General features: G+C 33.5%; 1 protein-coding gene across 5 annotated transcripts in view; it reads right to left on the bottom strand.

Annotated features, from left to right (window-relative positions):
* Positions 1-15,896, bottom strand: part of GTF2E2 (general transcription factor IIE subunit 2) — a 76,844-nt gene that overhangs the window by 30,170 nt on the left and 30,778 nt on the right. For all 5 annotated transcript variants that reach the window (XM_006916336.3, XM_006916338.3, XM_015592835.2 and 2 more), the window contains 3 exons: positions 11,568-11,675; positions 9,766-9,948; positions 6,964-7,057 (listed from right to left, as the gene is read on the bottom strand). In XM_006916336.3, coding sequence (XP_006916398.1) covers positions 6,964-7,057; positions 9,766-9,948; positions 11,568-11,675 — 385 coding nt within the window. The remainder of the gene's footprint in view (positions 1-6,963; positions 7,058-9,765; positions 9,949-11,567; positions 11,676-15,896) is intronic.

Genomic DNA, 15,896 nt, shown 5'->3' with positions numbered 1-15,896 from the left:
TTTCTGTTTAATATCCTTACCAAATGTATATACATATCATTAATATAATTTTGCAAACAAATATTTGTTGAAAAAAATGGATTCATAAATAAACAACAATAGATTGGAACAAAAATCTCAGAAAGTGTCAACTACAGAGTAAAAAGAGAAAAGTTGATAAACTGATACCTAGAAATTTAAGTAAATTAAATATATAAAGAGAACCACTTCATATATATATATATATACACAAAACACTTCCCCTAATCATACAATTTCCAAATGGGGAGAATACATCATCTGGTAAAGATATTAAATAAAAATGGCACTTAGAACTTATTCAAAAAGTTAAAACCAACTGTATTCTATCTACAAAAGAAATACATATAATGAAGACAGGCATAACTTTTTTTAAATGGACAAAAATATATCAAAAATTTTTTAAAAGGTACAAGGGTTTTAAGATAGTAAGATGAGATAATGCTGGACTTCAAGTAAATTCATATGACCAATAGAGATACTTTATAATGATTACAGATGCAATCTTTAAACTGTGACTGTTAAGAATGCCTATAAACCAAAAACTCTGCAGGAAAATATATAAAGCAGTTAACTATAGAAAATACCGGCAAAATTCACAAAAATATAAAAGCAATGTGAGATTTTAACATTTACTCCATCGTTGCTCAGATCAAGTAGCAAAAAACTACTATGTAAACAGTTATCTGATTATATTTTCCCTTAAACAAAAACACAACTAAAGTCAATTAGGTAAATCAATAGCTAGCATAACAAAGAAATAAGGGAGAAAGCCCAAACAAAAGTTAGCAATAGAAGGAAAAATAAGAGAAAAAAAAGTTAAGCAAGTTCTAGACCACACTCCACAAAAACTATACTTCATTAAACCTGAATATTAAATTAATTCACAAGACAGAGTTCTTAAATAAGGACACAGCCAAGAAGATATTAAGAATGTTGTTTAAACTTTTAGCCAAAACGGCGTTGTAGGAAACTGCTTGCCTCTTCCCACGACCGCATCAAAACTAATCTACAGAACAACCATCACTGAAAACCGCCTGAAGTCTAGCTGAACAGAAGTCCAATAACTAAGGATAAATAGAAGAAGCCACATAGAGATTGGTAGGAAGGGCAGAGACACCCAACAAGCTGGTTTAACACCCATGTGTGGCAGTTAAAAACAGGGAGGGCTATCTCTGGCTGCAAAGGTCTCCCATGAGGGGTGAGGGGTCCCAACCCCACACCAGGTTTTCACAATCAGAAATTAAGGGGACTTGTCTCCCCAGAGTTCCAGTGCTGGAGAAGTCCCCATAACTTCTGGCTGTGAAAACCAGCGGAGACTGTAGATGAGTGAGACAGATGGCTGCTGGAGTTCCAGGGGCTCCTCTTAAAAAACCCATATATAGACTTACTGGCTGATAGACTCACTCACACTGAGCTCCAATGCTGGGGCAGCAACTCAAAAAGAGCCAGGGACATACGGGAAGGAACTGAATTGTCTGGCTTCAGGGTGAGGGCTAGAGGGGAAGCTTCCTCCCAGGCAGAAATGCTAGCAGAGGGCACTGTTCCTTTGTTGAGCCATCCTCTGCCCAACTGGCATACAGAGACAGCCACCATATCTGAATCTCCATCAACCTGGCTAACACAAGGTGCCCTGCCCTGGTGATTCCCTGAGATTCTGCCCCAGCCAACTTGGGGGCCCACTCAAACAGCTTCCAGTGGCTTTTCCATACAAATGGCCCATGTTACGGACAGTAATCTGACTCATGTTACGAACTTTCTTAAAATCTCTAATGTTCGCAAACCTCAAACAAGCAGCATCTGGCCTCAGTGTGCTCTGTACCTCTTGCTAAGCAGCCTTGAGCCCAGCACTAGCAGTAGCCAGCCTCAGTTTAAAGCTTAGCCTCTCCCAGGTACCTTTAAGCCCAGCACAACTGGCGAACATCGACAGATCACTTCTTAGCTCACAACAAGTGGCCCTGGGCTACGCACAGGCAGCAGCTATCCTTAGTCTGCACCAAGAACTCCTCCCAAAAGGCCCCAGAACACACCCATCCAGTGCCCACACTAGAGCACCACCCAACCAACTCCACAAATGACACACCCAAAAGACAGACTCAGCAGGCACCAGAGCCCCAATAAAGTGATTCTTGTTCCACATGGTCAGCCCCTTCATGACAGCTCCTCCACTGTAGTCACACAATCCTCACAACCAATTAGAACTAAGGGTCAATCCCTCCCAATGACATGTCAACAGCAATGAAGGCTGCCTCAGGTGACCAAGGAGACTATACTACTGGGTCCCACAGGGCACCTACTACATAAGGCCACTCCACCAAAATCGAGAAACAGAGCAGCTCTATATAATACAAAGAAACAAACATGGAAGCAGCCAAAACAAGGAGACAAAGAAACATGTCCCAAATGAAATAACAAAACAAAACTCCAGAAAAAGAACTAAAGAAAATGGAGACAAACAATCTACCAGGTGTAGAGTTCAAAACACTAGTTATAAGGATGCTGAATGATCTCAGTGAGAATTTCAACAAAGAGATAGGAAATATAAAAAGATAGAAAGCATAAGAAAGAACCAATCAGAACTGAAGAATTCAATAATTGAAATGAAGACTACATTAGAGATAATCAATAGCAGATTGGATGAAGCAGAGGGCTGAATCAGTAATTCGGAAGATAGGATAGCAGAAAACACCCAATCCGAACAGCAAAAAGAAAAAGGAATCCAAAAAAATGAGAATAGTTTAAGGGGCCTCTAGGACAACATCAAGCATACCGACATTCACAAAGAGCAAGAACAAAGAAGTGAAAATCTATTTGAAGAAATAATGGAAAACTTTCCTAACCACGTGAAGGAAACAGGAATACAACCCCAGGCAGCAAAGAGAGTCTGAAAGATGATGAACCTAAAGAGACTCACACCAAGACACGTCATAATTAAAATGCCAAAGGTTAAAGACAAAGAGAGAACCTTAAAAGCAGGAAGAGAAAAGCAGCTATCTACAAGGGAGTTCCCATAAGACTGTCAGTTGACTTCTCAACAGAAACTTTGCAGGGACTGGAATGAAATATTCAAAGTGATGAAAAGCAAGAACCTACAACCAAGACTACTTTACCTAGCAAAGCTATCATTTAGAATTGAAGGACAGATAAAAGTTTCCCAGGCAAGAAAAAGCTAAAGGAGTTCATTAAGACCAAACCAGCATCACAAGAAATGTTAGGGGGACTTCTTTAAGAAGAAGAAGAAAAAAGATCAAAAATATGAATAATAAAATGGCAATAACTACATATCTATCAACAATTACTTTCAATGTAAATAAATTAAACGCTCTAATCAAAAGACATAGGGAGGCTGAATGGATAAGAAAAAAGACCTTTACATATGCTGCCTACAAAAGACTCATTTCAGATTGAAAGATACACAAAGAATGTAAAGGGATAGAAAAAGATATTTCATGAAAATGGAAATGAAAAAAAAATCTTGGGTGGCAATTCCTATACCAAACAGACTTTAAAACAAAGAGACAAAGAAGAATCCAGCAATTCTACTTCTGGGTATTTATCCTAAGAAACTCAAAACACTAATTTGAAAATGCATATGCATCCATATATTTGTTGTAAATAATCAAGATATGTAAGCAACCTAAGTGCCCATCAAAAGATGAATGGGTTAAGATTAGGGTTAGTGGTACATATATACAATGAATTATTATTCAGCTATAAAAAAAGAATGAAATCTTGCCATCTGTATCAATATGGATGGACCTAGCAGGTATTCTGTAAGAGAAATAAGTTAGAGAAAGACAAATACCATATGATTTTGCTTATATGTGGAATCTAAAAAACAAATGAACAAACAAAACAGAAACTCATAGATGCAAAGAACATTCTGATGGTTGCCAGGTAGAAGAGGGTTGGGGGGAAGGGATTAAGAAGTACAAACAAGCAGTTACAAAATAGTCATGAGGATGTAAAGTATAGCATAAGACATAAGGAATACAGTCAATAATATTGTAATAACTATGTATGGTGTCAGATGGGTACTAGATCTATAGGGGTGTTACTTTATAAGTTATATAAATGTCTAATCATGTTATGTACCTGAAACTAATATGTGTCAACTGTAAATGAAAAATAAAAAATTAAAAAGAATGCTGTCTAAAAAGCAACAAGTCAGATACATTTACAAGTGTATGCTTTCAAATTTTCAAGGAATTTGATATTCTCATAAGAAGAAAAAAAGAAACGGGGTAGGGAGAGGAGGGAAAATTATACTTTTCTTTTTATGAATCTCGTATTATACCCATACCAAAACCTGAGAAAAAAAAACAAAAAAGGAATACTGGCGTATTAAAGCAAAAATCCTTAAATACATTAGTAAAAAGAACCCAGAAATACATAAAGCCAAAGAATTAACTAGTTAATCTAGAAATATAAGAATGCTTCAATATTAGGAAATCTAGTAATATATTTTACCACATATTAAATAACTCAGCAACAAAGATCTTAAAATATATAAAAACTTATCAACTTACCTTCCTAATATCTTCCTGATTTATATGTCCATTTCATTAACATAAAACATAGACACATATCCAATGTGTAAGGCTATTTGTTGCAGCATTTTTAAATATTTAAAAATCCATTCATCAGTTACACCTATAAAATGGAATACTAACTCTAGCCATGCAGCATTCATTAGAGAATATCTGTAATGCAGAGAAAGTAAACTAGAAAAATAAACTTCAAACTATTTACAAAACTTATTTCTAGATGTGTGGGATTTTGCTAACAAGCATATATGCTTATTTCTCTAATCTGGAAAAAAAAAGGTGAAAATCCTCATTTGGTCTCTATCAGCCAAGTACTAAGGAGATGGGATAATTTCAAGCCAACAAAGGCCATATAAAATAGCAAATGAAAATAGGGGTAATATTAAGGAATAGAAATAAAAGATACACAAAGAGAAAAAGGCCAAGATGATAGGGACAGAAAATACTAATGGCTGTCTATAAGGACTAGTGTGAGGATTATTGATCAAGGAATCCTAGCGTTTCACACTACACTTACGAATCTACTGCAATCTCAACACCTGCCTCAATTTAAACAATTTAAACTTACAGAACAGATATGCTTCACTATGCTGGCACCTGCAGAGTAGACTTAATACTGAATATTCCCACTAAGAAAGTTTAAGTATTTTATTTATTGAAGGTGCCAAGATAAATGATAAACTAAAACTAGTGGTGTACTATATTGGGAAGCAGAGAAGAGATAGGTGTGGGAATCAAAGATAAATCAGAACAATGCTTGAACTTGAAAAATTAAGAACATACAAGCATGTTATTTAGCAATATGGAAAAAACCATCAGAATCATCTAAAATAAAACCAGTTGTCATAAAAGAAAGAAACTGAAACTGAAGTAAGGTAAAGCACAGCTGCTTTTTATTTTCAGATTTTCTTTACTATTTGAACATGTGATATTTGTGGTAAGTTTTTTAATACTGCAGATTTTTTCAAATAGATTAACTGTTGAAGAATAAAGCAATCAGTTGTTTTTTTTTTAAACTCAGATCTTCAAGATCAAGTCCATCTTTGTTTTTTTAAAATAAATTAATTTGACAATTACAAACGTTCACATAAAAGCAAAATTCCAAGTAAAGAAGAATCAAGCAAAACAAAAATTGCTAAGCCAAACTGTCCTTAAATGAGCACCTATCACTATGATGTACAGGAGTTCACTACTACTCTGTTTACGCATAGAAAACTTACCTGTCTATTAGGGAGGGCGGTATAAAAGAACTGGCATGCTTTGCAAATTTTTATTTTAATTACCAAACATTTATTGAGAACCGACTACATACAAGGTACTCTTGATCACGATTTTCACAAAAACACAACGTTCTATTTATTAAAACAAATCACGGTCAGCTAAGTAACTTCGAGTTGACTAACATGTCTATCTATAAGCACCATAAGCCTGAAGATACCTACAGCCAAACAACATGTAAGAAAAAAGCTAGGGTATTGTACAAAGTACAGAATCACAATCAAGACATGTGCAGGCTACTAAAGAGACAAGACTTATAATGCATTTCTTATACAAAATTATTAATTCCATAGAGTCTCTTTTATTTAATGCCATAAAGAGTCAACATGACTACCAGGTGATCAGAGCAATAGTTCACTATTTGGAGTCTAATATTACTGTTTTCCTCTATGAACACTTCTATATTGTTAGAATATTTTGTTGTTTGTATTGTTTTGAAATTTTATAATTAAAATATTAATTTATTTTGCCTTTTTTATAAAAACAAAACTGATACAAATTTACAGTAAAAATCATATTTGCTTGTGAGAATTTCTACTTTTATAGCAAAGAAATTTCTCATGACTAAATCCATTTAATTGCTACTCCACGTGACATATACTGATGAAATATTTTAAACTAAAATCTAAACTACAGGTATCACAAATTTAATAAAGGACAAAATATAGCTTAGTATCCAACTCTATATAATTACAAGAAAAAAAATCTCTTTCCTTATCCAATTTGATAACTGAAAGAGCAAGTTACTTAAGAGAGTATCAGTCACCAAAAAGTTTTTTTCCCCAGTCTGTATCAAGCTTTCATATCAAGATATGAAGTAATATTCATAAAATAATAGAGAAATAAACTTTTTTTGGTATAAGCATAAGGAATTATAAACTGCTATACCATGACTGTAAGTATAAGTAACCTAAAATCTTTCAAATTACATATTTCAAATTCCATTTTGAGAATCAAGGTTAGATGTAGGTATTACTAGCTCTGTTCTAAGAAATGATAATGCTAAAAAGCCAGCATTATTATAAAATTTAAGTTATAACTGTATTATATTACAAATTTTGTCACCCTAAATTGGTAACATACTTGCAAACTAAATAAAGTATTTTACAGAAAGACTTACCTTCGTCCACAGAAAACTGACAGCTCTTATCATTGAAGAAAAGAATTTTCTTCTTATCAGGACGATTTACAAATATTATTTGGTCCCCTAAAGCCTTAAAGATAAAAAAAATTTTTTCAGTTACCTCCAAATTACTTCACCCCTTCCCCCCAATTTTGGGGAGTTTTTTTTGTTGTTGTTTTTAAACAAAAGATTCTCATTTCTTTAACCCTAGTATAACATTAAGGTCCACTAGACCCAATTTTAGTTCTTGAGGTTCTTTTTTGAGCAGTTCTATCTTTAAGGATTGATATTTCAAGGCTTTTATTTTTAGAGGTCTTCCAAAGTATAAAAAAGAAAAATTATTTAAAAAAAAAAAAACCACTAAATTCAATATATGTGGCAATTATGATTTGGGTCCACTGGACTCTTACTCTAATCTAATAAAAACAGTAAAACCTTAATTTTTTTTACTTTTCCTCTACCATGAAACCTTTTGCTACTTACTCATCATTATCCATCAATTATTAGCAATTATGTTTTAAAAGCTAAAATATGGAAAAAATATGAAGGAATGATTAAATCACCTAAGAGTATGATGCGACAGTGAAATAGCCACATTTCAGTTTTCTTATTGCATTTCCCAAAGTATTGCATAATCTTTCAAGATATAAAAGATGCAGAATCTGTTGTCTTTTAGTTTTCTTCAGCACAACTGACAATTCAGAATTTATTTTCTATTCCTCAGAACAATGACAAGAAAACTGACAAAAGACAGTTCACTAGTATTAATGAGAACAAGAATGCCAAAAGCCTGAGAGCAGCACTCTAGACTCTGATGATGATGGTGAAATTCACCACAAAAACAAAGTCTCAAACTATGAGTAGTGAGTGACAATACCAGATGAATAATCTCAAGCTTAAGAAACAATGAGTGAACAACATATTTCTAAGGACATAAAGGAAATAAGGTATTTTTTTACCCAGTTATTCAACAGGAAAGACTTCATCATACATTACTGTGTGCTAAGAACCTTTGTCATCTCACCTTGCTAAAAGGACATGTAATAACGTTCTTTCCTCTTTCTGATGTGTGTTTGCCAAAATGCACTTGATATAGAGGTTTGCTATTTTAAATTCTTATTAAAATTTCCAATAAAGCTGTTTTTCATCATCCCTTTATTTTTATGTAAATTATTCATAAATGACAAATATTTTTAAAAATAATAAAATAGATTTCAGTAGACACAGGTGGTAAGAACAGAATAAAAATTCTGCATTTCAAACAATTTAGAAATAATCCTGCCTGAAAATGAAACAGATTGTGTCTTCTGGGACCCCTTCAGCTCTAATCCTTAGAAAACAGAGCCACTAAAGATAGACCTAGCACCCTTAACTGTTAAGCTAAGATTCAGCAGAGTCCTATATTTTAACTTACTATACAGTGCACAATTTATAAGCTCAGATCACATATTTGCAAGATTTGTGAAGGTTGTTTAAGTTTAGACACCTTTTCTTATTTTTTTTTTTTTAAATTTAGAAATTTTTAAGTTAAAAATCTTATAAGGGTTCTGCTTCTGGTAATGGCCCAATAGCTCATAAAGGGCCAACCCTCCCACAGAAAACTACTATAAACTCTAGACAAGACATTTTTAAAGTAAAAGGGCTAAAAGAACAACAGATCTACCATATGCCACCTACTGCAAAGAAGGCAAAGTTTGGACTTTGAGTCTAGCCAAGGTAACTGACCACTTAAAAACAAACGAAAACACCCTTTGAAAGAATGCAACAGAATCCTGAATCTTTACATATATAATTCACAACGTTCAACACACAACAGAAACTTATTAGATATATGAAGAAACAGGAAAACATGACCCATACTCAAGAGATGGAGTCAGTGCAGACCAGTCCCAAAATGACCCAGCTGTTGAAATTCGGAGGATTTTAAAACAGCTACAAGAAATTAAACTCAAGGGTGTAAGGAAAAAGCTGCATATAATGAATGAAACAGAAAAATCTGAGCTAAGAAACAAAAACCACAAGAAAGAAAGAAAAATCTAGAACTGAAAAATACAATCTCTAAAATAAAAAGTTCACCAATTGGGCTTAACAACAAATTGGAGGTAGACAAGAAAAGTCAGTGGACTTGACACAGATCAACAGGATGACAAAAATCCCACAGGTTAAAAAAAGTAAACAGAGCCAGCCACAGGGATAATATCAAAAGGTCTAATACATGTAACCAAATTACTAAGACACAGAGAAAGGAGCAAGTTTTACTCTACAGGTAACAAAGAATGAACCCGCTTACAGATTAGCATCAATCATTAGCAATTGTGAAGAATAGAGACTAGCAGCCTTTCCAAGTGAGTTCCAAATTTAAACTGGAAATGTAATCTGTATAATTTATCAATAGCCCCTTTAGGAATTCAAAACAACCAGATTAGTAGTCTGTGCTTTTGTTTTTTAATGCCTCTGGTTCCTCAGGTTAGCAATGTCTTACTGAATCAGTTCTCATATAGATAAATAAAAACTTATGAGAAAAACACTAAAGTCCTTGAGGAAAATTTTCAAGAAATATTCTAAAAAGTCATACACAATGACAATACAGAAGAGAGCCGTCAAAGGTACACAAAAATGGCTACACTCTGTCCTGCTCTGTAGCATGACACAAATTTCAAATCTTCGATTGGCTCACCACAACCCCAAACTATATATAATGGAGGCTTTAAAAATAAAAATTTAAAATTTCTACTATTTTTAAAACCAAGATATTATTAATTCAAATTATATTAAGGCACAGAAAGAAAAGAGGGTTACCTTGACGGCCTTCTGGGAATTGGGCAGTCCTTCCTCTATGTCTTCTAAAAGAATTCCTCCTAAGCCTCGTTGGTCATGCTTATCTAAGAGCCTAAGTAAGGCCTTCTTATCTTTCAAGTTGTACTTGGGCTTGAAGGCATACTTTCCATCTATTACTTCAATTTTGGGATTATTGACTAATGCCTGTAACAATAACACAATTTGAATATATTAACAAAAGGAAATCTCCTATATACATTCTTAAATTCTACTAATTATTTAAAAAATAACAATACTCAATATAGTGGCAAATTAAAAGCATCTTGTGAATAGCAACTAGATCTAAACTATTGGACATTCAGGATCCAAAACAATAAAAATCAGCATGGTGCTCACTTTTATAAACTATCATTTACATAAATTCTTTGAATAAGAAAGATACCACTTTATCACCAATTGCTCTGAAGAAAACTGTACCCACATTCTTTTGAAAAACAAAAGAGGTAAGAATCAATACAATATCTATTAACATTAATAAAGTGAACTAGGTAATGCCTATCCCACCCTCAAAGTATAGTTTATTGAATATTGGCATTATAATGTAAGAAATGTTACCTTGGGGAGAACATATCAATAGTCTGCCCCATGTGGTATCATATGGCACTAGCAGCTGTGAAAGGAACTGAAAAGGACCAGACTTACTAGTGCACATAAGAAATTTACCTAAGATGTCAGTTCAAGAATGAAACTGAGTAGGAATACAGGAATTACTGAATATGATTATATTCCTAGTCAGTTCTGTTGTACATCCAATAGCAGAAGGAAAGCTCTTCAAGAAAGAGCAACTTAATTTTCTTTTGCAGCTGCTAGCCTGACCCTCAAAGAAGAGATGAAATAAAGAAGAAAGGAGGGAGAATAAAATAGTAATAAAAATAATCTTTAACTAATATCTGTAGAGTGTGAAATTCCAAGATTAGGTACAGCAACAAAATTTAAATGTGGATTACTTGCATATCATTAATTTGTATATCACTTTTTGTATATCACTAATATAATGAGCTACAACTGTAGTGATTAGTTCACTGATATTGTGAAAATCAAGAACAGTATTTTGCTTGGTAAAATTAACTGAATTATATTTTAGGAATTTTACATTTGGCCTTCAAGAATATAGCGCTGGTCCTAGAAAATAGTCTTCTTAATTGTCATTTCATACTTAAACAGAAAAGAGGCAAATATAAAAAATAAAATTTTTTAAATGTTATTCATTTCCAAATTAGCATGCTCACTGATTGTTTTGGGTTTTTTTCCCAGTGTTGTATGTACATACACAATGTTCACGATTATTTTTCCAAATTACCTGCTACAGGCAGTAACATCACTATCAAGTTTTAACAGTAATAATAGTGTAACAAGTATCTTAACAAAATATCTTCCCATCCCTACAATACTTCATGCTTTCAATGTCCTAAAGCAAAAAAAAAGAAAAAAACCAAATAATTTGACAACACATACATTATAAATTTTGGAATTCAAAATAAGCATCAGTAATTCTGTAAAAACTTAAATGGAAATGATACTACGTTGACTTCTTTACAACTTTTATGCTAAAGTCTTTGACATTTTTAAATAGATATATAAGATTATATAAAAACCAACAATTAATTCAATCTTAAAATATGTATGTTTAAAAAACAAAAGACACTATATCTTTTAAGAAAAAGTAAAAATAATTATCAGATTTCAATATATTGAAAACCCTAGTTATAGCAAATATTTCATGGTAATTAACTTATTTTTATAATATTTTCGCCTATTCTTACCTCAGTCATTAGCCATTGTTTCTGCTTCAGTCCAATATCTAGATGTTGTGTTTCATCCAAAATTTCTTCTAAAGTTAGAGGATGTGTATCTCCTCGCTGATGACGTGTCTAGTCAAAATATTATTAAGAGATAGTTTTAAAATGCTAGTTGCATTAAATAATAGCCAAAAGTGAATGAATCTTTTCAGCAATGTAGAACATGTATTAAGACAGTACAATTACTGTGATGAAGAGAATGGAGTATAAAATCAGAACCAGGTTCAAACTTGTAGCTCTATAAAATCAAATGATAAACTGAGGGAAAATATTTGCAACTAACATCACAAAGAGCTAATCTTCTTAATCTTTTAACAGCTCCAAAATCTAACAGGAAAATGACGCAAAGACAGGAACACAGAAATCTTAAGAAATGCAAATGACCTTAAACATAAAAGGTACTCGACTTCTGCCAAGATATTCCTGACCTATTACACTGGCAAAAATCTATGTTTGATGGTGAGGCTGTAAGGAAACAGGCCCTCTCCCACACTACTGGCACAAATGCCAATTGATACAGCTACTATGTAGGGCAATTACACCCTTTGACTCAGTAATCCCATTTCTAGGAACTTACCCTAAAGATATACATAAAAGTGGCATGGTCTTTGCAGCATTATTTGTAAAAGGAAAATATTAGAAACAACCCAAGTGGCCATCAATAAGGAACCAATTAAATAAACTGGAGCACATCTATGCTACTATATAGATGCTAAAGAAAATGCAGCTGTTCTCTGTGTTAATTTGGAAAGACATCCAGGAAAATTATTAAATTTAAAAACATATGTAGACACCAAATGCTGGTGAGGATGTAGAGGAAGATAAACTTTCATTGCTGGTGGAAATGGAAAATGGTGGAAGACATCTTGGCAGTTTCTTTTAAAATTAAACATACTCTTATCATATGATCTAGCAATTATGCTTTGTATTTAGCCAAAGGGGTTGAATGTTCACACAAAACCCTGCACACAGATGTTTATAGCAGTTTTATTCATAATTGCCAAAACCTAAAAGCAACCAAGATGTCCTTCAGTAGGTGAACTGATAAACTGTAGTATATCCAGATGATAATTATTCAGCACAAAACGAAATGAACTATCAAGTCATAAAAAGGCATGGAGGAACTTTAAACATATATTACAAAGTGAAAGAAGTCAATCTGAGAAGGCTACATACCAACTATAAGACACTCTGGAAAAGGCAAAACTATGGAGGCAGTAAATAACTGAGTGGTTACCCAGGGTTACGGGGGAAGGAGGGAAGAACAGGCAGAGGACAGAAGATTTTTAGAGCACTGAAACTATTCTGCATGATACTATAATGATGAACACATTCATTATATACACTTGTCAAAACTCATGAAATGTAAAACACCACAGTGAATCCTAATATAAACTGGGTGATCTAGGTTCAAAGATTTTAACAAATGCACTACTATGGTGCAAGATGTCGACAGTGTGGGAAGTTGCCGGGTGGGGCAATGAATATATGAGAACTCTGTACTTTCTGCCCAGTTATGCTGAGCTTAAAACTACTCTAAAAAAATTAAATCAATTAGAAACAATAATACACGCATGGGAGTATTATTTAGCCATAAACAAAGAAGGAACTTTTGCATTTACAATAACATGGTTGGGCTGTAACAGCAGTAGACTAAATAAGTCAGAGAAAGACAAATACCTTAATAATCTCACTCATATGTGGAATCCAAAAAAAAAAAACAGATCAAAAAAAACCTGAATTTTCAGATACAGAGAACAGACTGGTAGTTGCCAGAGGTTTAGGGGTGGGGCGGGGTAAGGGAATGTTACATGTCAATTGTCTCAACTTAAAAAAAAAAAAAAGTAAATATTAAAAAGTATATGTTATAAAATGTAATATAAAACATTTTATATAGGAATGGGCAGAAATAAAAATATATACTTGCACTTTCTGTATAACGAACCACTAGAAATAATCATAAAAAACTAAAAGAGATTAAAGTGAGAAAATAAGTAGAATTACAGGTGGGAACAAGACTTCTTCATTTATGCCTTTTTATATCGTTTTTTTTTTTAATGCCATGAGATATATTACCTTTCAAACAATAAAAAAAATAAAATAAAATATTAAATTAAAAAGAAAAACATTCCAAGCTCTGAGTTCCATCACTGTTGGGCAAGTTACTGAACCTCTTGAGGTTTCAGTCAGGCCACTATAAAACCAGAATAATCATTTTTCAAAAGGTATGTTTGGAAAGCAGAAAAAGACAGAGCCTAACATACCATATAAGAATAATTTGCTATTATTCATTCACTTATTCAAATATTTAGTGATAACTCCTATGTGCCAAAAGCACTACAATGAGATATACAATGAAATGTAAACTGCTGCTTCTGCCTTTCAAGTGCTCCGAAAATAGGGTTGTAGCTAAACAAACATTATGAAACTTAGGTATACAATTATGTGCCAAAAAGACAGGTACAGTCAGAGATGAAAGAGAAAGCTGGATATGGGCAGACCTTTGAATGAGGACTACCATACAGAGAAAAAGGAAGGAGAGGCAGCTATAGTATAGCACAGTGGTCTCCAAAGCCAGGTAAGCCAGGTATGCACATTCCAGGGCTACACATGTCAATCCATTTGAATGATTCTTTAGAAGCTTTATTGAATTTTTAATCTAAAATTTCCACTGAAAAATTATGCTTTACTAATATTTAACATGTGGATTGACACCAGGGCCTCCCTTGGCTTCACTCATGTCAGATAATCCACATTTCAGATGATGACATGCATGGACAAAACCTGAGGGAAGAGTGGGAATCCCAAATGACAACGTGATTGACAGATGTGGCTTCATTCTTTCCTCTATGGTCAGCATTCATCACATATTGCAGTTTACCTGCTATAAGATGCCCACATTATGGTGAATTATGTGTTTTTTAAAAAGACCTTTAAACTATACAGACCGTACAATGATTTTTTAAATCCATAAGTAATATACCACGTAATTAAATCAAGTTAAATTATTTTTCCCCGAAAAGGCAAGTGTTTCAAATGTTAGCTACTTTTATAATTTCAGATGCTATTAATAGTTTGCTAATAATTATTTAAAAACAATTATTTTAATTCTGTTCCTTCAAAATAAAGCTAGCATTTTAACAATGTGTGAAAGCAACAAAGTAACTGTTTTTTAAAAGAAATTCATGCTGTGGAAAGAGCATTTTGGAAAAGAATGTTTTAAGACATATTTCCATCATATGATTTTAGAATTTAAAATATGCCTACCTTTAAAATTTTTTACAAACAATTTTTAACCTTTATTTTTAAAAAGTCTTCCAGACAAAACGCTCCTGGGAGTCTGAAATCAATTCATTAAAAATATAAAAAATTATAAACCCTTTTGTTTGCATGAACTAAGGAAAGAAGAATTTTTACTAACGTAATTGGTGAGATTGAATAAAAAAATTAGTGACAAAATTTTGTAATGTATTGTGGTCATTATTGCCTCCCCAAATACTGCATTCTCTCCTCCAAAGACATCCATGTCCAAACCCTTGCAACCGATGATTATATGTTACCTTACATGGCAAAAAGGACTTCACTGATGTGATTAAGAATCCTGAGATGGAAAGATCATTATGGATTATCCGGTGAACCCAACTGTAATCACAAGTATCCTTATAAAGGAAAAACAGAGGCAGGAGAGTTAGATTGAGTATGAACAGTAGGAGATGTGCCAATGGAAGTAAGAGGTTGGAGTGATGCAAGAAAGAGGCCATTCATTTGGCAAGAAATGCAGACAGCCTCTAGAAGCTGAAAAAAAAAAGGGGGCGGGGGAACAGAAGGTCCCCTCAGAGCCTCTGGAAGGAACCAGCCCTGCCTACAACCTGATGTTAGCCCAGTGAAATCGATTTTGGACTTCTGACTTCCAAAATGTTTCTCCATGTTTTAGATATATGTATTTGGAAGTATACAGTCTAAACTAGAAGTAGAATAAAGGAATTTAGGGTAATTTTACTTGTCTAAGGACAGCAAAATCAAGTCTTTCAAAATAATTATTCCATATTCTCCATTATCGATGATTCTCAAATCTATTTTCCCTAGTTTTCTTCACATTAAAAACTTTTTCCCAGAGTGAAGTCAGCATCATGGCAGAGTGAGACAATCCCTTAGTATCCCCCTTAAATCTACAACTAACCAAACATCCATAACCCCAAAAAGGTTCCTCTGCTCAACAAACTAGGATGCCTGAGAGATGCATATATTGGTGGGCGTACTGAAACGCACAGGACAGGCTGAACAGGTGGAAGA

This window comes from Pteropus alecto, unplaced genomic scaffold (genome assembly GCF_000325575.1).
Source record: "Pteropus alecto unplaced genomic scaffold, ASM32557v1 scaffold24, whole genome shotgun sequence".
NCBI classification, from domain to species: Eukaryota; Metazoa; Chordata; class Mammalia; order Chiroptera; family Pteropodidae; genus Pteropus; species Pteropus alecto.
Note: the sequence above shows the minus strand (reverse complement) of the source record. Positions and strands in the feature narration are given on the sequence as shown.